The 23,948-nt window shown below is 38.5% G+C and overlaps 1 protein-coding gene across 1 annotated transcript; it reads right to left on the bottom strand.

The window, feature by feature from the left end:
• Positions 1-1,000: 1,000 nt before the first annotated feature.
• LOC104274693 (poly [ADP-ribose] polymerase 8) lies at positions 1,001-22,267 on the bottom strand (the record flags this gene model as incomplete). The annotated part of the gene is made up of 12 exons (XM_009870395.1): positions 1,001-1,379; positions 2,004-2,088; positions 4,940-5,009; positions 5,968-6,044; positions 7,842-7,911; positions 11,007-11,079; positions 11,216-11,328; positions 12,133-12,181; positions 12,535-12,602; positions 13,926-13,991; positions 15,478-15,603; positions 22,175-22,267. Coding segments are annotated over 12 exons (993 nt in total), but the record flags the coding sequence as incomplete, so codon positions are not given.
• Positions 22,268-23,948: the final 1,681 nt, after the last annotated feature.

Below are 23,948 nucleotides of genomic sequence, written 5' to 3'. Positions count from 1 at the left end.
TATAAAGAATTAATTACCCCTTACAGAATATCTAATACAGTTCTGTTTACAAGAAAAAAACACACCTGCACTGTGTTGTAAGTCTATTTTTGCTTTCTGAGGTGGCTTCTAACATTTGCAGATGCGTAAGCTGAACTGTTCTCCCAATTCAAGAGTGTGACTGATGCATCAGGATAGATAGCATGAGGCATGCCAAGGGCACTCCTCGGGGCACAGGACATGCTTAATGTCTGAGGGACTGGGCCTCTCCCTTCCTGTGTTACCATTATGCTCACTTGGAAAAAACAGTTGTTACTTTAAAGGCTAGAGAGATTTGAATTGGTTTGTTTTCCATTAGGAATAAATTAATAAAAACAATTAAAATTTTTCATTTGTTTGCATATTCCGATGTACTAACAATCAACTAAATCATGTAAAAGCCTTAATTCAGCATATAATTTAAAATATGTGGCTAAATTTAACCACAGAGCAGTTTCACCGAAGTAAGATGAAAGATAACCTAGCATATAAAAAATAAAACTGTAGAAAGGAAGTTAACAGCTTCAGGTTTTCCAGATGTCTGCTAGGCTTGTACAATTAAAAATGCAACTGAACTGCTTAATGGATAAGACAGTGTTTTCCAGAGAAGACAAAGAAGACTAAAGATATACTACTATATTCATTTTTTTTTTGCTTTGTTTCTCTCATTAAATAAAAAAATGTATTGTTTTAACCTCTGACTCTAAATCCTAGCTGCATTTGTGTAAAATAAAATGAATCAAAGAGAGCTGCAGGTAACCAATTTCTTTAAGATGTTCCAAACAACCTTTTATTGTGTTTAATTACGAGAATATGAGAATATTTTACTTATTGCAAAGTATCCTGCATGATGCAGGTGCTCTGCCATAAAATTTTCCCTCTCGCTTATAATTCAGTCATTCTAAATTTAAAATACCATTATACAGTACTAAAACCTCCAATTGAAGTTTAATATAAAAATATCAGCACAAAACTCCTTTTTAAAGTCTGTTTATTGTGAGCAACCCAAGTTCCTATTTAATTACTAGCTGTAGTATATTAATAGACTTTGCACCCCTACAGTTGCTAATTCATATCATCTCAGGTATTTTGATGAGATAAGAAATACTAAGTAAGAAAACAGTAAGTATTCAAAGGGTTAATTTGCTTAGAATAATAATAATAATAAATTAGCTTTTTGCGTCTTCTTCAGTTCAAAATCCAGCTTTGACACTGAGGAAGGCTTCCAAATCACATCAGTTAAATAAGAGTGGTCCTTTTAACCAGTAGCAGTTTGATTGCCGATGACTCGAAGAATCTCTTTATGAATGCTTGGTTCCTGTGTATTTATACTTGTATCACCCACTTGACCATCTTCATAGCTAAAAAAGAAATACAAAAATAAAATCAAATTAGTGTTTTATTAATCTACCTAAAACCATCCCAAATTCTGTTTCATTCAATAATCAAGAGTGCTTACATTTCTACTTAAATGCTCTGCTGCACTTCACCATTACATGTAAATCCTAAACTCTAGAGAGTGAAGGGTGGAAAGGCTGCCATTCTCATGGAAACCCTGAAGCTGAATAAGCCATTAAGACCCAAAAGGGACAAGTCATAGGTGAGAGGGGAAATGCCCACTTCATAGACAGGAGGCCTTTAATGAATTCTTCAGCTTTAAAACATACAGCCAAATAGAAATGATATTTTACAATACGTGGATAGACTTATGGTACCATGATGTAATGCTATAGAATGGGAAAAAGTGAACTCTCCATTGATTTATTCTATAACAAAACATATAGTAAACCTTTGTCACTAGTTTATTCATGCAATTCCTAACAGAAGTAAGCACAGATACTCAGACAGATAAAAAAATGAAGTGATACTGAAAAGTATTAAGAAGAAAAATCTTTTACACACTTCAGTTACAACTGTTGGAGGGAACATGGGGAAAAGGTCTAGGATGAACAGAAGTCGAACGTTAAAAGAAGCTGTGTACTCACACAAAGAAAAATCTTGTACACACGTGATCCGTATTGGGAACTACCCATATCTCCCCATGTTTGTGCAGATCGGATGAGGTTATCACTATGAGGGAAAGAATAAATTTTGTAATGAAGAACACATGCCTGGAAAATACTGCTTTAAAAGATTTGCTTTTTTATACACTTTCAATAGCCTTCTGGGAATAGTTTTCCACTGCATGTCTGTGGTGTGGCATAGACACAGTCAGTTCACTGCTAGTACAAACAGGGAGATGAACTTGATTCTTGCTTTCAAAACATATTTTCCAGAAAACATAGACATTTGTTTTATGACAGCCAGTTGTTAATTGGAATGAAAAAGTATATTTATATAAAAAAATATTTTAAATGGCCGCTGGGCCATCTGAGTCAATTAATCTGAGTCAATTAATCAGCCTTTGGAACAGAGATATGTCTGTTTGATGATGACTGTGCCAAAAGTAAGGCATTAAAGACAAAGCGTGAAACTGAGATACGACAAATTTGAGCTTTGCAGCACTACCAAATATTTTTTTAAAAAATAAGTGTAGCAATTATGACTCAAGGAGATCATGAAGCTTGCCAAAAATCGCTCAACTTTTAGAAAATGGCAATGCATTTGATGACACGTTGTTTACCAGGAGAATGAGGACAACACAGGAAAGAAACCCTTTTATTGCCAGGTAGAAGCCATACCATGAATCTGCATTTGAAAATATTTCTATAAATGCACTTAAACAGCATGCAACTGGGTAAGCTGTCCAACTGTGGGATGAGTGGGTTCACAGGGTGAAGAATTAGTTGAAGGGCAGAGCTCAGTGGTGAATGGGGCTACACACCTGGCTGATGACTGATCACCAGTGGTGTTCCTCAGGGATCAATTCTAGGGCCAGTTCTGTTCAATACATTTAACAATGATCTGTATGCAGGAGCTGAACGCACCATTAGCAAGTTTGATGATGATACCAAACTGGGAGGTGCTGTGGGCTCTCTCTTGAGGGACAGGAGGCCTTGCAGAGGGATCTTGATAGACTGGAGCACTGAGCGACAATTCATGAGATGAAATTTAATAAATTGGAACGCCAGACACTGCACCCAGGATGGAGTACTGCCAGGCACAAGTATAAATTGGGAAAGTAGCGGCTGGAGAGCAGCCCTGCAAAAAGGGATCGTGGGCTTGACAGCAGCTCAACAGGAGTCAGTTGTGTGTCCTGGCAGCCACGAGGGCAAAGCCCAGCCCAGGGTGCATCAAACAGAGTATGACCAGCTGGTCAAACCAGGGGACTGTCCCACTGTAATCAGCCTTGGTGTGGCCTCACCTGGAGCACTGTGTGCAGTTCTAGGCCCCACCATTTAAGAAGGGTGTGAAGATCCTTGAATGTGTCCAGAGGAGGGCAACAAAACTGGTGGAAGGGCTGAAAGGAATGTCCTGTGAGGAGCAGCTGAGGACTTTGGGATTGTCTAATTTGGAGAAAAGGACCGTGAGAGGCAACCTCATTGCTCCCCAGAGCTTCCTGAGGAGGGAACATGGAGAGAGAGATGCTGATCTCTTCTCCCTGGTACTCAGTGATAGAACTAATGGGAAGTGGTCAAAGCTGCACCAGCGGTGGTTTAGACTGAACATGCTGCTTTTCTTTCTTTTCTTTTTCTTTTCTTTTCTTTTCTTTTCTTTTCTTTTCTTTTCTTTTCTTTTCTTTTCTTTTCTTTTCTTTTCTTTTCTTTTCTTTTCTTTTCTTTTCTTTTCTTTTCTTTTCTTTTCTTTTCTTTTCTTTTCTTTTCTTTTCTTTTCTTTTCTTTTCTTTTCTTTTCTTTTCTTTTCTTTTCTTTTCTTTTCTTTTCTTTTCTTTTCTTTTCTTTTCTTTTCTTTTCTTTTCTTTTCTTTTCTTTTCTTTTCTTTTCTTTTCTTTTCTTTTCTTTTCTTTTCTTTTCTTTTCTTTTCTTTTCTTTTCTTTTCTTTTCTTTTCTTTTCTTTTCTTTTCTTTTCTTTTCTTTTCTTTTCTTTTCTTTTCTTTTCTTTTCTTTTCTTTTCTTTTCTTTTCTTTTCTTTTCTTTTCTTTTCTTTTCTTTTCTTTTCTTTTCTTTTTTCTTTTCTATTCAGTTTTTACACAATTTACTCAGTGAATTGTATTTTTTAACAAACATTTATCTCTTGTACTTATTATTTTAGAAAATCTATATTAATCACCTCCCCAAAGCATTTCTTTTCATGAAAAATGACATGCATATTAATGCTGTAACATATATTTTGCCAAATACCTAAAATTCACCCTTATAAAAATGACAATCCATTAGTGAGTATGAGGAATGTAGACATGAGTGAAAAAGTCCCTGTGAAGGCCAAGTGTATTTTAGAAATCTCTAAATTTGCTTCATATCTTCTGAAAATTCTAGAACTAAACTGAAGTATTTTTCCTTTCAGTTGCAATTTCGTGTTGACTGACACCTCCTTAATCATATTAAATATTTCACTTGAACAATCTCAAAAATATATGTTAAAAAGTAGCATACACAGCTTAAAACTCCCTTTTGAAATAACATCTTTTTCATCACCTGCCTAAATTTTTAGTTTGAAAAATAAACAAATGCTCAGAATGAAGGGCAAAGTGAGTTTAACATAGCTTCTTTTTGTTAGGCCAATGAGACTACCAATTACTGGTACAATTATTTTTCAAATTCAGTCATTCTTTTTCCTCAAAATCTGTTGAGGTTTCAGTAGTTATGTGCATATGATTATTCAGCATGTATTACAGGTTTTGTTTGAAGAAGGAAATGTTCTGAACCGAAATATAAAGGTCAGCTGTTCAGAAAGTACTAGTACACCTACCAGTAGTCTGCTACCTATAAAAAACCAATACTGGAACTAAAGGTCTCATGGATTTGCATCTAGTAACACTGTGTCCTTGGCTAAAATGGTTATTCAAGGGCTTTCGGCTTACCTTCGCATAAGGCTATGCATTTTAAGTTACGGCTTTGCAAAAATTGTGACTGTTGTCCTTTCTTCTGTGACTGAGGCATAAAAATGTAAGAAAACTTAATTAGTGCAATAAGACAAACTGAATGAAAAAGTAATGATTGCTGCTATTTTCAGTGGTTTATTAATGAACAAACATAGAAATAGCCCTCATAAAACATTTCTATTGTATTTTTAAATGTTACAGAATTTCAAAAACATTTATGTAATTTATTTGCATTATTGTAGGAAAGATCTGAACTCCTTTATCCAGAGAGCAAATCCCTGGTTATTACAGAATGAATAGTATTATTAGAAATATCTGAGTGTCACTGGTAAATCAATTTGTTTGGTAGCAGAAAAAGAAAAAAAAAACCGTGAATGTGATCACTGATTCTTTGGACACTGATATTTTACCAGTCCTTCCATTTCTGAGGACTTCTGCTGTTACATACTCTTCCCTCAAAAAAATACCCAGATTATTCTGTAGTTTCTATGTGTTAGCTATGGAGACAGATCTTTTAGAAGATTCCCTTCTGAAAACTGAACCCTACACATAAATTTGCTTTAGATAAAGCAGAATTGTAATGGTTTAATAGGTAAAAACCACAGAAAAAAAAACACAAAAAAACTCCCAAATGACTTGCTATAAATGAAATGCTACTCATTTTCCAGCAATAATCACTCTCAATTCCTTTTACATTATTCTTCTGCATGTCTAGAACTCAGAAAAAAAGGGCTCGCTAAATGTCATAATGCAACCTGTATTTAATTTTCATTCTATTCCTAAATTCTTCTGGTTGGAAAAGAAGAGCACAAGACCTGCAGCATACTCTGTAAATTGTTACTAAAAGCAGTTGGCCTGTATTTGATGTTTGCAGTCACTTAAGCTGTTGATTTGTTCAATAAAATAAAACTGTTAGCTTTCACAAAAGGAACATTACCTCCTTTTCAGCTATAAAGTTCTCAAGCCACAAAGCCATAAATCTTCCAGAGATGGTTGATGTACTGTACCTGTGATGTGTTACTGCCCTTACTGCCTGAAGCTGGTTCATCTTTAGCTGACACCTTCTGCTGCTTCTTGTTCATCCCTAGGAATATTAAAATCATATAAGACACCCTAGCATATAAATACCGTAATAAACAAAGCTAAGTACAGAGAATGAAACATGTAGCACAGTGGGAATTGCAGTTCTTTGCATGGCACCCAGAAGGCTAACTAACTTTGTCATGGAATATTTCAAAATTGCAAATTACCAATACATCTGCATGTGTTGCAAAGATCTCAGGAAGGTCAAGTTAGCATTAAGTAGGTGCAAAAGCAGATAAACATGAGCTAAAATGCCACTGAAATGCCCTTGGCTGAATGCTTACCAAGAGTTACATGTCAGCATGTCTCACCCTATTAACGCTGAAGCAACACAAACTATCCTGGGTAGGATAGTAAAATCACAAGAGAAAGAACTTTATATATTAATTTTTAACACTATTTAGGCTTATTAAAAGTGTAATTAATTCTTAGGAGTATTTAAATTATTTAAAGTCTTAAAGTCTAACTTGGTTTAACTGATTTACCTACATGTAAAAGTATTAAATTATTTGTCAGACACCTTGGACCCAATTTCCACCTCAGAAATCTGAAGATCTACATTTGTGCATTATATCTATTATATTTTCCTTTTGTTGGCTTATACAAAATTCCTGTATTGTATGCTATTAGAGGCTTCCTTGCCTTTCCAGTATCCCGTATTTCTTGGCAGTTTGTAAACAAAGACTGAGTTATGGGGAAGTTTAACTCTTTGAAGGAACAGGCAATGTCGGAATCCTCTGTGTTGTTTACTGGCATCAAGTACTATATTTCATAGGAACTTTCTGGATGAGACTGGACAGAAGGGACCAAGAAGGGTAGAGTGAAGAAAAAAAAACATATTGAAGCTGAAAAAGCAGCATTGTCCAAAAAGAAGGGTATGTTGCAGGATAGCAATACTGCAACCTGCATTTTTAGTGAGTCTTAAAAAGCTTCCATACTCACGTAATCTCTGAAAAGCTAAACATGCATTTACTGATATTGAAATTTAATATATAACAGTAAAAAAATTGAGCTCTTAAAATGAACAGTGACATTACCTAAAAATATTGAAAATCAGAAAGCATAACTAAAATTCTCAGAATTATCTTTAAGCACAGAAACACTAATTCAATTACACCAGTGCTTTTGTATGTGAGGAAATGGTAAAAACAACACCTAAAGGAAAAAAGTCACCATTCTTTAAAATCTCTTACGTTTCTTAATATACACATTGGTGTATCTTACTCCTGTTAATGTTCCTATTTATGATTCCATTCTTATATAGAAAACTCTGCATGGCTCACTTTTGGATTTATTAATGGGACAAATTACTTTCCCTCCCCTTCTCATGCTAAAACAAATACACTGACCTGTACTTTCTGTATAATCTTTACAAGGTGACACTTGGAATTACTTAAATATACACAACTGAATGTGTCTATCGAAGATTTGTTCTGTCAGATCAGGTCACAAAAGCACATGAAACCACAGATAAATGTTAGAGGGACTTAAAGAGATACTAACAAAAACCCACAAAAGTGATTTCCACTGCATAAGCAAGACCTGCTCCATAACACAAAGCACCCAATATCAGCTACTGTTTACTTCCAGCACAGTTTCAAGATACAGAGCACCTTGGAAAATGAGGACAGGTATTTAATAAGGGAATTTAGATTTTCCTTTTTCTGAATAAATTAAATCTTGGTCAACAAAGATAAAATTTAATACAGTGTTGGAAACAGTGAAGCTGTTAAGAAAAGCAGTAGCTTAAGATAACCCCCTATATTTCTCCAACTTTAGAGTGATTTATAAATATCACCTGAGTAACCAAATGATATGCTTGACAATGGACTAAGGTAGATTCCACTTCCAAACATTGCACCATGGAGCTGAAACAGAGAAGAGTGATTGTTTAACATTAATTTGGTTATTTGGACAAAATAATAATGATAGGAACAGGTAATATAGAAAAGCATCTGTCCCACTGCACTAATTTATAGCATGTGCTTTCAAAGTAGTCATTTAAAAAATCATGGTGTGAATATACAAATAGAAGTCTGTATATTCTGGAAACTATGTTCAAATACAATTTTACAAGAGATTTATATATAAAGTTGCATTTTCTTTTATATCTAACATCACCATGGAGGATGCCTATGGAAGGTGCTTCTGTACATGGCCATATACCCCTGAGCCTGGTCTCCATCTATGACAAGGTGACCTGCTCAGTGGACGGGGGAAAGGCTGTGGATGTTGTCTACCTGCACTTTAGTAAAGCTATTGATAACATTTCCCACAGCATTCTCCCGGAGAAACTGGCTGCTCACCACTTGGATGGTTTTGCTCTTCACTGGGTGAAAAACTGGCTGGATGGCCGGACCCAAAGACTAGTGGTGAATGGAGTGCAATCCAGTTGGTGGCCAGTCACAAATGTTCCCCAGGGCTCAGTGCTGAGGCCTGTTCTGTTCTATATCTTTACCAATGATATAGATGTGCGGATTGAGTTCATCACCTCTAAGGTTGCAGATGACATCAAGATGGGTGAGACTGTGATCTCCTTGAGGGTAGGAAGGTTCTACAGAGGGATCTGGACAGGCTGAATCAATGGGCTAAAGACAATTGTATGATGTTCAACAAGGCCAAATGCTGGGTCCCGCACTTGGCCTACAACCTGGGCGTGTTGGTGGACAGTCAGCTGAGCATGAGCCAGCAGTGTGCCCAGGTGGCCAAGAAGGCCAACAGCACCCTGGCTGTATCAGGAATCGTGTGGCCAGCAGGACCAGGGCAGGGATTGCCCCACTGTACTCGGCACTGCTGAGCCTGTACCTTGAACCTTGTGTTCAGTTTTGGGCCTCTCCCTCCAAGGTGAGAGGTACTGGAGTGTGTCCAGAGATGGGCAACAAAGCTGGAGATGAAGGGTCTCAAGAACAGGTCTTATGAGGAGCAGCTGAGGGAACTGGGGCTGTTTAGCCTGGAGAAAAGGAGGCTGAGAGGAGACTTTATCACTTCCAACTACCTGAAAGGAGTTTGTGGACATGTGGAGGTTGGTCTCCTTTCATGTAGCAAGTCATAGGATGAGCAGAAATGGCCTAAAGTTGCACCAGCAGAGGTTTAGACTTGATGTTATGAAAAATGTCTTCACTGAAATTGTTGTTAACCACTGGAAGAGGCTGCCCAGTGAAGCTGTGGAGTCACCAACCCTAAAGGTATTTAAAAGATATGTAGATGGGGTGCTCAAGGACACGGTTTAGTAGGGGACTTTGCATTGTTAGGTTAATGGTTGGAGTTAATGACCTTAGAAGTGTTTTCCAATGTAAAAAAATCTATGATTCTACGTGTTTCACACCAAAACCTTAGCAGGAAGCACATCCCAAGCCAGTATCTGCAAATCAAGAGCAGAAACAGCTGCTTTTCTGTTCTTTAAAGGAAGAAACAAGGAGATGGTGATGACACTGGCCATATGCTGTAGAAAAATTTAGTGACTAGTTCAATCTGAGCACTAGAGGAATGGTTTGATATACACTTTTGCCTGAGGCAATTCAGAGGTGCATATCGTCATAGAATCATAGAGTCCAACTGTCCCTGAGCACCATATCATCATAGAATCACCTAGGCTGGAAGTGACCTTAGAGATCATTTTAGTCCAGCCTCCCTGTTGCCAGGGACACCACCTGTTGACTAGATCAGGCAACACATGGGGACATATCCCATCACTGCAGGACACCAACATCACTGTTTGATGTCATGAAGCCTGGGCTAAGCAACAAAAGTGAAACCTTTTTATTGGCCCTGCTGTTACTTTCTTGTCTGGAAATGGGAAAGTACGTTTCACTTCTCTACCATGGACAGACTGCTTTATGTGTAACACACCAAATAGTTGTTGGAGCACAAATGAGAACCCTACCTAGGTACATGTTATGAATAGTAGGATTCAGAATTATGCTCAGCCTTTTCTTTTTCCTCTGACCCAATGATATTTATGTTGTCTCTGCAAAATGCCAGAGCTCTCACAGAAATGTTCAAACTCACTTTCACTTGTCTAGATCCTGAAAAGTTGTATAGGATCCTTGGTGATTAGATCTCTTCCCTGACTGATTGGTACTGGGGTAAATTGGATGAACTGTGCTCAGGATATGCCTTAGGTGTGTAAGTGATCTAAAAATGGTGACTTGTATAAAACAGAGCTTTACTGCTTCCTCCTAGTCCAAGTATCTCAACAAAAAAGCATGAACAAAGGGGTTTACTTTGGTGAATTTTGGTGTGTAAATCCTGCTTTATCGGGGAATTATCTTCTGAAGATTCTAGTAAAAAAACCCAACCCACTAAAAGGAACAGCTGAGGTTTCCATTTCCTTTTTTTCATTGTTTTTTTTTGTACCCCAATTCTTAGTCAGCATCCCAGGATTCTCCTCCAAGGTATCACGGACTCACTCTAAGAAAGATGAAAGAAAGCAATGATGCTAAAATACTCTGAATTTCATCTCCCTAGTCCCTCTGGTACTGGCTACTTTGCTCTGCAGGAATGGTCTCCTGATGATTCTGTGCGAAGTGTGCAATAGCTCTCTCCTGGCCAGTACACTCATATTTCCATTCTGAAGGAAACCAGAGGAGAAGATGCTGTAAACCCAGTTCCTATAAAACTAGTATGCTCTTGGATCATATAACACGGAGACAGCTTACGTAGTTCTAAATTTTAAGCCTCAAACTGCTTTTAAAGCAGTACCGAGATAAGCCTCCTGGAGGTGCTGCTCTGCAACCTAAAATTGAAACTGATTCCAGCAATGGGATTTTCTAGCCATTTTAGCACACATTTCATTCTAATCACATCAGATAATTACCTTTTCCAGGAAACAAAAGGGTACTTGAAATTATCCCTTTTTTCCACTTACATGACTACCAGAACCACACAACCTGAAAACTTGCCTAAGCTAGTATGTAATCCTCCTTGCACAGGTTAGCTAAAGTCTATTTGGTTTATTGTTTACCTGCAGCCTCGTATTGGAAGCAACAACTAAGCCGTTCCTCAGGATGGAATGCCAATTTTCAATGTGTGAACCACTGAAAAAATTATAAAAAAAACCCATTAAAATCTGTAGTGTAAAATGAAAAAACAAATACACAGCTGTAAACCTCAAATGGCAAGAACAAAAAAACCAGCATGGCATTTTGTTAACATAAGAATGTATGAACTTACTGAAATGCAAAGGTACTTCCGTAGAGATTTTTAGCAGCTCGGAAATTGGATTCTTTGGCTGGTGGACTGCTGAGAAGTAAGAACTGGTGGGGAGTGTGCATAAACTTTAGTTGCTGTAAAATATAACATTGCACAAGTGAAAAGAAGTTGCTTAGTACAAAAGCATTTCATTTCCATAATGGTAGTTTTTAAGGTACCATGTTGTTTCACGTAATACATGAATGGATACACATAAGCTTAAATTGGCCCAGTTACCATAGTTTTTACCTGAAATCAAACATTAAAAATGTCTTTCAGGTTATGAAACATATGGAAGTTTCTGAAACAGATTTCAGCCTAGTATGATGCTAGTAAAGTAATTAAATTGAACAATTTCATCATGGTATTCTGAGAGCTGGCTTTGAATTAAGATTCAGATTTCAAAGGTTGGAGATCACTATACCTTTAGTCAGAGGATCAGAGACACACATACTTAGAAATGAATCTCAGCACCATCCCTCTAAAATTCAAGAGCTTACTCTTTTTAATGTGTATTCATACGTGTATCTCCTGGCACACTGCGTTCATGTGCACTATTTTCTGCACAGCCCTGTAACAAATATTCTATATGGTAACAAAACAAACAGTGCAGTTATTCAAAGATGACTAAAAAGATGACTACAAGGCAGACATCTGTGTTTGAGCTACTCACCTCAAAGAGGCTTTTTTATGAGCATTACTCCTTTGAACTATTTTAGTTATTTGCAATATGACTCTGAGTGATGACTTGAAACTGCCTCTCTCTCACTTATCTATTAATGGAGTCCATATGATTACTCTGAATGTGGACACCTACGTTTGGCTAGGAAATTCCCACCTAAAATGCTAATAGGAGCCTCGAGAATTGAGAAAATAACAAAGAACCCACAGACACTTACCCTATTCACCGGTAGCTTCACAATATGTGATCTATTACTAGAAATAACCCTAAAACAAGAAACAGAAGTATTAGACATGGTAGCCAAACAGTATTTATCTTCTTAAAAGTATGTTACGAATGGCCACCACAAAGCACACAGCTGCAGGCTTTTAACCTGTCAGATTGAAGTAGACCAAATCTCGACTAGAAAATGAGATCAGAGGCTGTACAAACAAACTGGAGTCTTTCCAGTGTTTCCAGAGGGCCCAGTGAGGTTCAGAAACAGTACGGGAACACCTGCAGCTGCAAATGTCAACCTTGCTGTTAACTCTTGAGTTTATACCAAGTTATACTGGTGAAGTGATTGTTCATAGAACTTGGTGCTTTAATGATTATCATCTCATGTGAGTCACTTTTATACCATTGTAGAAGAGGATGTGCAAGCGGGTCTTGTTTATCCATCTGCTTCTTTATTTCCAAGTAAGGTGCCTAGAAAAGAGCAATTACATTCTTTATTTCTAGTTGAAATCGTAAGGTTAAATTTTATATGTGCCCATGATTTAATCTATTAAAATGAATACATGAGACTCATTATTAGGCTTAAATCACAGTTTTACTGACATTTAGAGCTGTACAGTTAAAAATGTGTCTTGACAACAACAAGAATTAATATAGCAATTATTTTCCCTGGAGTAAAATATTAAGCATATAATTAGCATCAAAATTACTATATTATAGCAAATATTGGTAATCTTAAGGAGAACAGCAGAAGATGTCTATTTATGTTTGTCTCTTGGATTAAGCAATGGGACTGGAACTTCACAAATTTAATTCTCTCAAAATGCCCCAAGATAATCCGCTCCATTTTTTTAACCTTTTCATAGCACAAACTGTAAAAATACTGTATCAGTTTACAATCCCTTTGAAAACCTTTCTCCGTTTCAACTACAGTGCAAAGCCTCCCTTTAAAACTCTTCAGTTCAACAGTAATTTTAACATTTAAAAAAGGCAAAATGGTGATAATTTTTTTTAAAAGACATATTAGGCAATAGAAATATTTGATTTTTATAATTTTTACAGGATGTTTTATTAAGTAACAAAAGCATGTGGATTTTTTTCATTTGTTTTACTCCTCTCTCTACACCTCACTCTTCATTCCTGAATGTCAAAGTAGTTTACAAATACATAAAGAGCTAAGACTTACAAACTACTGTGAGGTTACATGTACATAGCAGCTGGAAAAGCAAGGTACATGGGAAAGATTTCAGTAATAATTTATAATCAGCTGGGCTGTTTGTGAAAGGAAGAGTAACAGTAAAGGTAAGTACATACATCAGATTCTGTCCCACTGCGAATACTGAGAAATCATATGGTATTAATCCCAAGAGACCACAAACTTCCAAGTCCCAAACCATACTTAGCTGATCAAGTGTTTTGCTATGATAGAAATAAAACTGTCTTCAGAACACTGTCACAAAACCCATTTCTTTTGCTTTGGAAATAGAGGACCCAGTTTGTCTTTGGTATTCCAGAAATGGAGCAGTTGGTGATTATCTCATTCCAATGTCCCATTCTGCTGTTATTATCTCTTATTTAAACTTCAGAAGACCTGAGTTCTACTTCATCACTTTTATTTGACTACCATTATGGATACTCTAGGTTTGTTATTTTTAATACACATTTTAATATTATTACAGTCCTATAGGACAGAGATGATACTATTGACTTCCTTACCCATAACAGGCCAGCAATATAAACATCTTCCTAGTTCCAGAAACAGCAATTAAGTTAGGTAACAATTTTTAAACTCACCTGTGTCATCTCTCTAATAGAAGTGATACTATCCAATGCTTTCATGACTCGGTCATAATTCTTCTTCTGGTTTTGCACAAAATAAGCAAATAAATTAAAAGAATATTAGGCTTTAGCTCTACAAAAGCCTGAATTCTTTGAGTGTGTATAAAACCAAAGCTAGAATGAATGTCCAGCAAACCAACCCTTTCAAACATTTCTAACCAACAGCTTTGTTCCATCTCACACATAGACTCATTCATAGTCCAGGAAAATTCCCCAACAAAATATCATGATGATTCTTCTTTGGATTTCACTGGAATCTCCAACACACTCAGTTTTTAAACAACTATTTGTAACCAAACACAGGTTCTGATAGTTATTTGGACAGCATGCCATAAAGTTAAATAATGCAGTGACCAAATAAATTTTAAATAAAATGTGAAATGAACAGATGTGGTTACTTTGCTGAACAGCTCTATAAAACATGAGAAGTCCTTCAGTTGTCCCCTTTGTGTAATCCTGATTCTTGCTTACTTTCTGCTTGGGAACTGTTACCAGATGACTCCACCTTTTCTCAGTGGATGAGCTTAACAGTCCATGCTTTACCAGCTCCACATGTCACATCACCTTCAAGAGCTTCACTGTTCCCCATCTCTGGGTCTTGCCAACTTCTGCCCATGGGTTTTCACCTCACCCATGCTAGGAAGAAGCTTGGAGCCAGCCCAGGGGCTCTCTCGATTCCTCTCCTGGTGTGACCCTCTTTCACGTGCTCTCATCTGCTTCAAACTCCTACCTTGCCTAGACACCAGACTAGTTCTTTCCTCATCAGCCCCCTTCCAAGTACCACCTGGGAAGTCTTTCTTCTCACAGGCTACAGAACATGCTCGCCCTTTCCTGAGGAAGAACCACTGTGAACTGGCCTTTGTTCAGAAAAAATGAAATGATTCCCAGTATAGGGGACCCCTCATTTATGTCCTTGGGGATGATTCAAGAGAGATGTAAGAGCTAGTGGCTTCGTGAGGGCTTCCCTGAAAGGCGGTACCTTAAGCCTGAGGAACACATACTGCAAACACAATTCTTTACTTCAGAATTGATGCTTGTACAAAACTTGACTATTACATCAACTTTTGATAAAAAATACATTTAAGGACATAACTTTGCCAAAAAAAAAAAAAAAGAGATGACTGCAATAATCACTTTAAGAACAAAAAGACAGACTGGAAATTCCCCAGTTTACATGGTCTACACCTACCAAAGGGTATCTTTCTCTTTGTGTTCAATGTGTACACTGAAAGACACTAAGAATATAAAATCTTGCATCTAGAATTTGTACCGTGAAAGAATTTCTTGGCTTCAACATAACTTTGAATATAACTTAGAGTTTACGCTCAAATACCTTCTCAGAGAAAACTAAAATCTTCAAAGCTCTGAAAATAGTCACATGCTTGTTCTACATTTCAGAGCTGTACCTCTTATAGTAAAGCTGAGTCCTCTCCAGAGGAAGGCTTTGCTTTGAAATCTCATGCACAAATAAAACCACACTATGACATAACGAAAGATAATTACTTACCCTGGGGTTAAAGGCTAGCATCTGAGGATCATTAGGATCAACTACAGAAGGATATGGCTCAAAAATGACAACTTTCCTAGGTGACTCTAATGCAGACCGACACATGGATACTAACAGATCAACCACCTAGGGGTAAAGAAAAATATTTACCAAATCCTATCTTCCAGTCTGATTTTTTCTTACACATTATAGTGATATAATCTATATTATTCAAATCGTGTTATCCGCAGGACATAGTTTAGGACTGAAATTTTTCCATTGACCTCAAAAGGCTTCAGGTTTAGCCCTGGTACACTATTCCAGATGCAAAAATAGTATTTGGCCCTAAATGCATTATAATTTCAAGTACATTGCTTTGTCTTGTGCACCTGTGGTAATACCCGGGTTACATTCATTCTCTTAGGAAATGAAGTCATGCTGGATCTGTGCATGACAGTAGACATGAGTGAAAAATTTTGCTCAGGAACGAGGAAAGGTTTGTGAATCTGTACCACTAACTGCTGTTCTGAAGACTGTAATCATAGAAACACTTGTAAACTTTGCTTCTGCTAAAGCCAGATAGTGCAGATATTTAACAATCATCCGCATGGCTCTCACTGGGTGATCTTCTTCCTTCCAACAACACAGCTTTGTGTATCTACGATTTCCAAGATTTCACTGTAAGATCACGTATATAATGCGCACACAAGCACATTTGGGAACAGATTTCTATATAACTGTTTCAAAATTTCTAATTCATAGGCTAAAACCAGAATACAACAATCACAAACCAGCGGAGAATGCAGCTTTCTGGCGGCTGTGAAACCTAAATCCTGCTACATAAAAATGTAGCTTCAATTAGTTCATTTCCCCCCGTTTTCCTGTGCCTTCTAAAAACACTCCTGTGTGAAAACGGACTTTTCCATTAATAGAGCAAAAAGCTGAGATGAGTTCTGCTTGGTAGGCATCCCTCATTCCTCCCACAATTCCACACAGATCAGATTCTCATTTCACAGCTCAAACTGATCTTGAAATTTTTATATATTTGCCATCATATCTGATCATTTGGAGGGAAAAAAAATTACAGTCCTTTAGAGAAGCAGGATGAAAATAAGAATCATGATGAAAAGGAAAAGGAAACTGTGCTGTGGTGAGTCACACTGTTGCCATTCTCCTCCCCTGCTCCTCTAGCATGAATGGACAATTTCTTCCACCAGTTTAAAAAGTATTCTGTTAGTTCCAGTTACTAAATATGTCACATATATTGAAAAATGAAGTTATTTAAATAATGATCCCTTGCTCCATGGGGCTCTTATTACTTTCTAGTTTATGATGCCCGTGAGTGTGGAAAACGTTCCAAAATAGGGAGTCTGCATTAGCATTTGTTAAGGACACCAGGAGTCTGCACACACAGCCAGGTCAGGGGAAAGGCCTGCAACCGTGTAAATGAATTACCATGAAATCAAGCCTGAGTTCACACATTCTGTTTCTCAGAAGCACTTCTTAGCTTCCAGTCACAAAACACTACTAGGGAAGAGTTGTTCGAGTCCCCAAACCTCTTAATACAGCTACTCAAAGTTCTTTAACTTTACGCTTTGCACAACAAGACTTTGTCTTAAAGTTGGCACAGATCTTCTTAGACCAACTAAGAAAAGGCGAGGGTGGAGAGCAGTAGGCGACTCTCTTCTGAGAGGAACAGAGGCAGCCATCTGTTCCCCTGATGCACTCTCCAGAGAGCTGTGCTGCTTGCCACAGGCTTGTATCAGGGACGTCACCAAGAGACTACCAAGCCTCATACAGTCCAATAACTATTGTCTGTTGCTGTTGTTTCAAGTGGGCACCAGCGATACAGCCAGGAGCAGCCTGGGGAGCTTCAAGAAGGGTTACAGAGCTCTGGGAGCAGCAAGAAGGGGCTCTGGAGCACAAGCAGTTTTTTCATCAATCCTTCTGGTCAAAAGGTAAGGAATTTGATAGGGCCAGTCATATTTGGCAAATCAACAGCTGTCTATGGAGCAGGTGCCACAGCCAGGGACTGATGCCACTTAGACCACGGGACTCACTCTGAGTAACCTCGTCTACTGGGGGCTGATGGAGTCCATCTGTCAGAAAAGGAGAAAAGCATCTTCTTCAACCATAGGCTTGCCAAGCTGGTGAAAAGGATTTTAAATTAAATTTGGCAAGGGAGGGACACCACAGTCCATCCCACTTCTAGCATGTTAGTTTGATGCCAGTGGCAGCAACAGATGCGCAGAGCCTGGAGAGGGATCACACAGGTCAGCTGGAGAGAACCTGAAGAGCAGCACAAAGGAATTTCAGTTACTCCAGCCAGTAAGTCAGCTTCATTAGGGGCTCAACTTAAATGCCTCTATGGAAATGCATGTAGCATGGGTGGAGTGTCAGAACAGAAAGGTACAGACTCTTTAGGAAAGACAGGAAGGGGTGATGAGGAGGGGATGTTGCCCTCTGTGTCAGTGAGCAGCTGGAGCTCCACCTGGTGATGGATGAGGAGCCGACCTAGAGCTTATGGGTCAAGATTAAATGGAAGGCAGGGACTGGTGATGTTATAGGGGTCTGCTATAGACCACACCTGACCAGGAAGACTGGGTGAGTAAGGCCCTCTCTAGGCAGAAAGGAGTAGCCTCATGTCCACAAGTCCTGGTCCTCATGGAGGACTTCAACCACCCCACTCTTTCTGTTGGAGAGACAACACAGCAGGGTATAAGCTGTCCAGGAGATTCCTCGAATATGTTGGTGATGACTTTCTTTTCCAAGTGACAGAGGAGCCAACAAGGAGAGGTGCTATGATGGACTTTGTTCTCACCAATAGGGAGGGGCTGATGGGGAATGTGAAGCTCAAGGGAAGCCTTGGCTGCAGCACCTATGAAGTGGTGGAGTTCCAAGATCCTTAGGGCAGCAATGAAGGCATGCAGCAAGTTGGCCACCCTGGACTTCAGGAGAGCAGATATCAGCATCTTCAGGGTTCTGTGTGGTAGAGGGTCATGGGATAAAGCTCAGGAGGAAAGAGGGACTCAAGAAACCTGGGAAGAATACAGAGAAATAGCCCAAGCAGCCAGGCATCAGGATAGAAAAGCCAAAGCCCTGATAACATTAAATCTAGCCAGGGATGTCAAGAGCACAAGAAAAGCTTCTATAGGTACACTGACAATAAAAGGAAGACTAGGGAAAAGGTGTACTATCTTCAGAAGGAAATGGAGATCTGGTTACCAGGATATGGAGGAGTCTGAGGTACTTAATGACTTTTTTGCCTCTGTCTTCACCAGCAAGTGCTCCAGACACACTGCTCGAGTCACAGAAGACAAAGTCAGGTACTGAGAGAATGAAGAACTCTCGACTGTAGGAGAACATCGAGACCATCTACGTTATCTCAAAATATCCACGGGACTCAATGAGATATATCTATGAGTCCTGAGGGAACTGGTAGATGAAATTGCTAAGCCAATATGCATTATATTGGAGAAATCATGGAAGTCTGGTTAAGTTTCTGCTGGCTGGAAAAGGGAAAACATAAATCCCATTTTTAAAAAGGGCAAAAAGAAAGACCCAGACAACTACAGCCCAGTCAGTCTCACCTCTGTGCCTGGCAAGACTGTGGAGTGGGTCTTCCTGGAAACTATGTCAGGACACATGGAAAAGGAGGTGATTGGTGAAAGCCAACATGGCTTCACTATGGGCAAGTCATGTTTGACAAATGTGGTGGCCTTCTAGGACGGGGCTAGAGCACTGGTGGATAAGGGAGAAGCAACTGACATTATCTACATTTGACATGTCACATATGACACCCTTGTCTCTAAATTGGAGAGACATGGGTTTAACAGATGGACCGCTTGGTGGATCAGGAATTGGTTCGACAGCCACACTCAAAGAGCTGCAGTCAATGGAGACCATTATGAGTGGTATTTCTCAGGGGTCAGTACTGGGAACAGTGCTCTATATCATCTTTGTCATGGACAGCAGAATTGTGTGCACCATCAGCAAGTTTCAGACCAGTTATTCAGCCCCTGGAGCTGGAGGAAATGGCCTCAAGTTGCACGAGGGGAGGTTTCATTAGAAATTAGGAAAAATTTCTTTACTGAAAGAGTGGTGAGGCAGTGGAACAGGCTGTCCAGAGAAGTAGTGGAGTTGACATCCCTGGAGGTGTTCAATAAACACATAGTCGTGGCACTTCAGGATATAGTTTAGTGGCCATGGTAGTGTTGGGTTGACGATCCTGGAGTACTGAAGAATTTCTTTCTAAGATCCAATCTAAACCTATTCCTCTTCAATTTAAATCCATTTCCCCTTGTCCTGCCACTGAACATTCTTGTAAAAAGTTCCTCTCCAGTTTTCCTGCAGGTTCCCTTTCAGGTATTGGAAGGCAGCTATTAGGTCCTACCAGAGTCTTCTCTTCTTCAGGCTTGACAATCCCAGCTCAGCCCCCTTGTAGCAGTCCTTGTAGCAGAGGTGCTCCAGCCCCCGGATCATCTTTGTGGCCCTCCATTGAACACACTTCAACAGATATATGTCCCTCTTATGGTGGGGACACCAGAATTAGACACAGTATTCAAGGTGGGGTCTTCAGAGGTTACTGGTCAACAGCTCAATGTCCAGATGGAGATAGTGGTGAGTGCTGTCCCTCAATGATCTGTACTGGGACCAGTGCTGTTTATTATCTCCCTCAGTGATATAGAGAGAGGGTTCAAGTTCATGCTCAGCAAGTTTGCTGATGACACCAAGCTGTGCGGTACAGACAGCATGCTGGAGGGGAGGGATGCCATCCAGAGGCACCTAGACAGGCTTGAGAGGTGGGCCTCTGCAAACCTCATGAAGTTCAACAAGGCAAGTACAAGGTCCTGCATCTGGGTTGGGACAACCCTCAGTATCAATACAGGATGAGGGATGAAGGGACTGAGAGTAGCCCTGCAGAGAAGGACTTGGGGGAACTGGTGGATGAAAAACTGAACGCGAGCCAACAATGTGCACTTGCAGCCCAGAAGGCCAACCATGTCCTGGGCTGTATCAGAAGAAGTGTGTCCAGTAGGTCAAGGGAGGTGATTCTGTGACTCTACTCCGCTCTGGTGAGACTCCACTTGCAGTACTGTGCCCAGATCTGCAGTCCTCAGTGCAGTGTTGGAGCAGGTCCAGAGGAGGGCCATGAAAATGATCAGAGGACTCGAGCCCCTCTCCTATGAAGAAAGACTGAGAGAGTTGCTGTGGTTCAGTCTGGAGAACAAAAGGCTCCAGGGAAGATCTTATTGTAGCCTTCCAGTACTTAAAGGCGGTCTACAGGAAAGGTGAGGACAAATTTTTTTAGACGAGCCTGTGAAAGGACAAGGAGTAACGGTGCTAAACTGAAAGAGAGTAGATCTAAGTAAGAATTTTTTTACAATGAAGGTGATGAAACACTGGCACAAGTTGCCCAGAGAGGAGGTAGATGCCCCATCCCTGGAAACATTCAAGGTCAGGTTAGACTGGGCTCTGAGCAACCCCATCTAGTTAAAGATGTCCCTTCTCATTCCAGGTAGGTGACTAGATGATCTTTAAAAATCCCCTCCAACCAAAAATACTCTATGATTCCAAGCATACAAGTAACACACCATATAACCACCTGAATTAAAAACCCACAAAACACAAACTCTAGCTCCCCAGAAACACACAGCTGAGATCTTCAGAGGGCTTCAGGCTGTAGAAGTGGAGGTTCATCAGCATACCTCTCTCCGTTTTAGCAAGCTTACACAGGTATCCCAGAATTTAGTATGGTATTTGCCACAAACATAGCCATCTAATGATCTTCAGACATGATGATACTCAGATCCTGCAGTCATATTCTCAACTGAAGAATCTGATGTACACTGCTGCAAGTTTCTTCCTTTGAGGAAGAGGTGGTATTCAGGCACTTAGCAGAACAGTTCACTTCCAGTGGCTAGACTCACTAGGGCTATATAAAGTTAACTGAACTGCATGTTTGCTCTTCCAAAAAACCACATTGTTTAGTATGTAAATGACACGTCTAGCAAATCAGAGAGGAATGCACTTTCTGTAGGATGTGTAAACTCTGAAGATCTTAAAAGGATCTTTAACTTTTGAATTCACTGTAATCTAAGGTTAAACGGTGACTTAGAAACATAGCTTCAATACTTTAAGACACATATAAAATTCTGAAAGATAACAATGATATGATTAGAACTACATTAATTGAATCTAGAGTCAGGAAGCAAGCTTGTATTGAATCCCTGATTCTTGAGAAGAGAGGAAAAAACCTTCGTAAGCCATGTCAGTAAGGACTTTCCCACTGTTATTTAATGAACAAAACACCAGATGCTCAGTGGATAGCTGCATCCCAACACCATGAACAGGAAGTGGCTTATTAATTGCATGAGAGTAGTAATGGCTCATTAGGTGAAAATAAATGGGAATTATCTCCAAATGACAATGGCTGCCTTTATTAACAACCCAGGTGACCTAACTGCATACAACAGAACAAGAAAACAGGGTTATTCTAATTACATGGAAGCAAAACAAAGGAAGCACCTCATTAGTACTGTTTGAAAATGCCAAACATAAAATAGTGCATTTATTGCTATAGGAGTGGACAAATAAATAATACTTAGCAAACAGTACTCATATGGGGAATACAAGTGAAAATAAATACTGGAAAAGATTGAGAGGACTGAATATAATATAGAAAATCAGAAAAGTAATAAACATTAGATAATTCTACCTGAGCCCCAGTTGCAATTTCATCAGCAGCTTCGTTCATCACTCCTAATGTTTGGAAAGCAAATACACAGAGCTCCCGTTCACAAACAGTGGGCTACACAGAAAAAGAAAGTTAGTGCCATCTTTGTTCTATTTTGGGGTTCTTGGTTTTATCATGCAATACCAACAACAAAACCCAAACACATTTAATCTTCTATTTTTCCCTCTTTAGGCATTAATTGCAATATTAATTTCAAATTATGAATATATGTCAATTATTGAGGAAGAAACATTAAAGAAGCCTTTTAATAATAGGAAGAAAAGTGTTAAGAGCCTAAAAACATGTAAATACTCACAGAGGCTAAACTTAAAAGAAATCCAAACAGATCACTAAACCAGAACTACAGTCATAGTAACCAAATGTCCTTAATACTACACTATCAGACTCCTAAAACTTCCTACATAATTAAAATTAATGGAGAACAAATACAGAAACTAATGGGGGCAAATCTTATTCATACATGAGGTTTATTTTTCACAGCTTGTTACTCTGCTGTTAAGAATACACATAAAAATCTGATCTAGAAGACAAATTTCTTGAAGAAGCTATTTTTAAGTTAATTTTTAAATAACTTGACAATTTATTTGTGAACGTGAAGACAACGAATTATATTTTAATTTCTACAGGCCCTTCCATAATTCTTTTTAGACGTGTAATAAATTAAAAACCCTTTAATAGTAAAAACCCTTTAACCATTTTTGCTTATATTCTTGAAAATATTAATTTACAATGCCTTCTCAATTACCACATAAAAAACCTTATTTAATCTGCATATTGGAGAATTGAGTGTTCTGCCTTCATAAAGCAAACAAAGCAGAAACAAAAAAGAACATAGCTTTAAGTATAGAGAAAAGGCATGACTTCATAGGCTTCCTAATTGGTTAGAACCCTTACAGCAACTCAATGCTTATTTACTGAAAGATAATTAGCAGATCAATTTTTTAAAGGCTCAAATAAAGAATTACACAGTGAAGAGTTATAAGCATTCAAAACGAACAATCAGCTGAAAGAAGCATAAGAAAGAAACACAAATTAAAACCTTCCTTAAAATTGACCCCAATAAACCTAACTTTTTCAGAGAATGTTGAAAACAATCAAAAACATTTTTTGTATACTGTTTCTCTGAATCCATGTCTCACTGAACCTTTGTTAGGAACTACTTAACTTTTGTAACTAAGAAGTCTGACTAGCTACCATGATAATCACTTAAGCATTTGTAGTGATATGCTTTGAAATTCAAGCCAATTTCTCTAGGAAGCACTTGCAGAAATGAAAAAAAATTATTGAGCACACAAAGAAAATATAAAATTTAGCTGAATTCTGTTTCAGGCAACAGCTTTGTCAGTAATATGCATAATGCTGTATTTGTAGTCATTTGTTTCAGAGCCCTTAAAAAAAGCATTTCCTGTGTTTCAAAGATTCAAGACTTCAATAAATATCTGAAATCTACTGCATTGTCATATTCTCACATTAGTTGTTTTACAAGAGCTAACATCTTTCAAGTCTAGTAGTGTCACCCATTTGATTTATTTTATCTGCTATGCTACATTGCATTAGGCAGCAGATGAAGCCTAACATGAACCAATTCACTGTGCCATGGCATGCTAGACAAACAACTACTTATTATTGTCATTATTCTTAGATTTTCTACATTTAGAGGGTGATTAAACCATTTGCTTAGTTGCAGAAGCAAGGTGGTACTACCACCTTGACTATAATGATCAACAGTATACAC

This window comes from Apaloderma vittatum, unplaced genomic scaffold (genome assembly GCF_000703405.1).
Source record: "Apaloderma vittatum isolate BGI_N311 unplaced genomic scaffold, ASM70340v1 scaffold5325, whole genome shotgun sequence".
In the NCBI taxonomy this organism is placed as follows: Eukaryota; Metazoa; Chordata; class Aves; order Trogoniformes; family Trogonidae; genus Apaloderma; species Apaloderma vittatum.
Note: the sequence above shows the minus strand (reverse complement) of the source record. Positions and strands in the feature narration are given on the sequence as shown.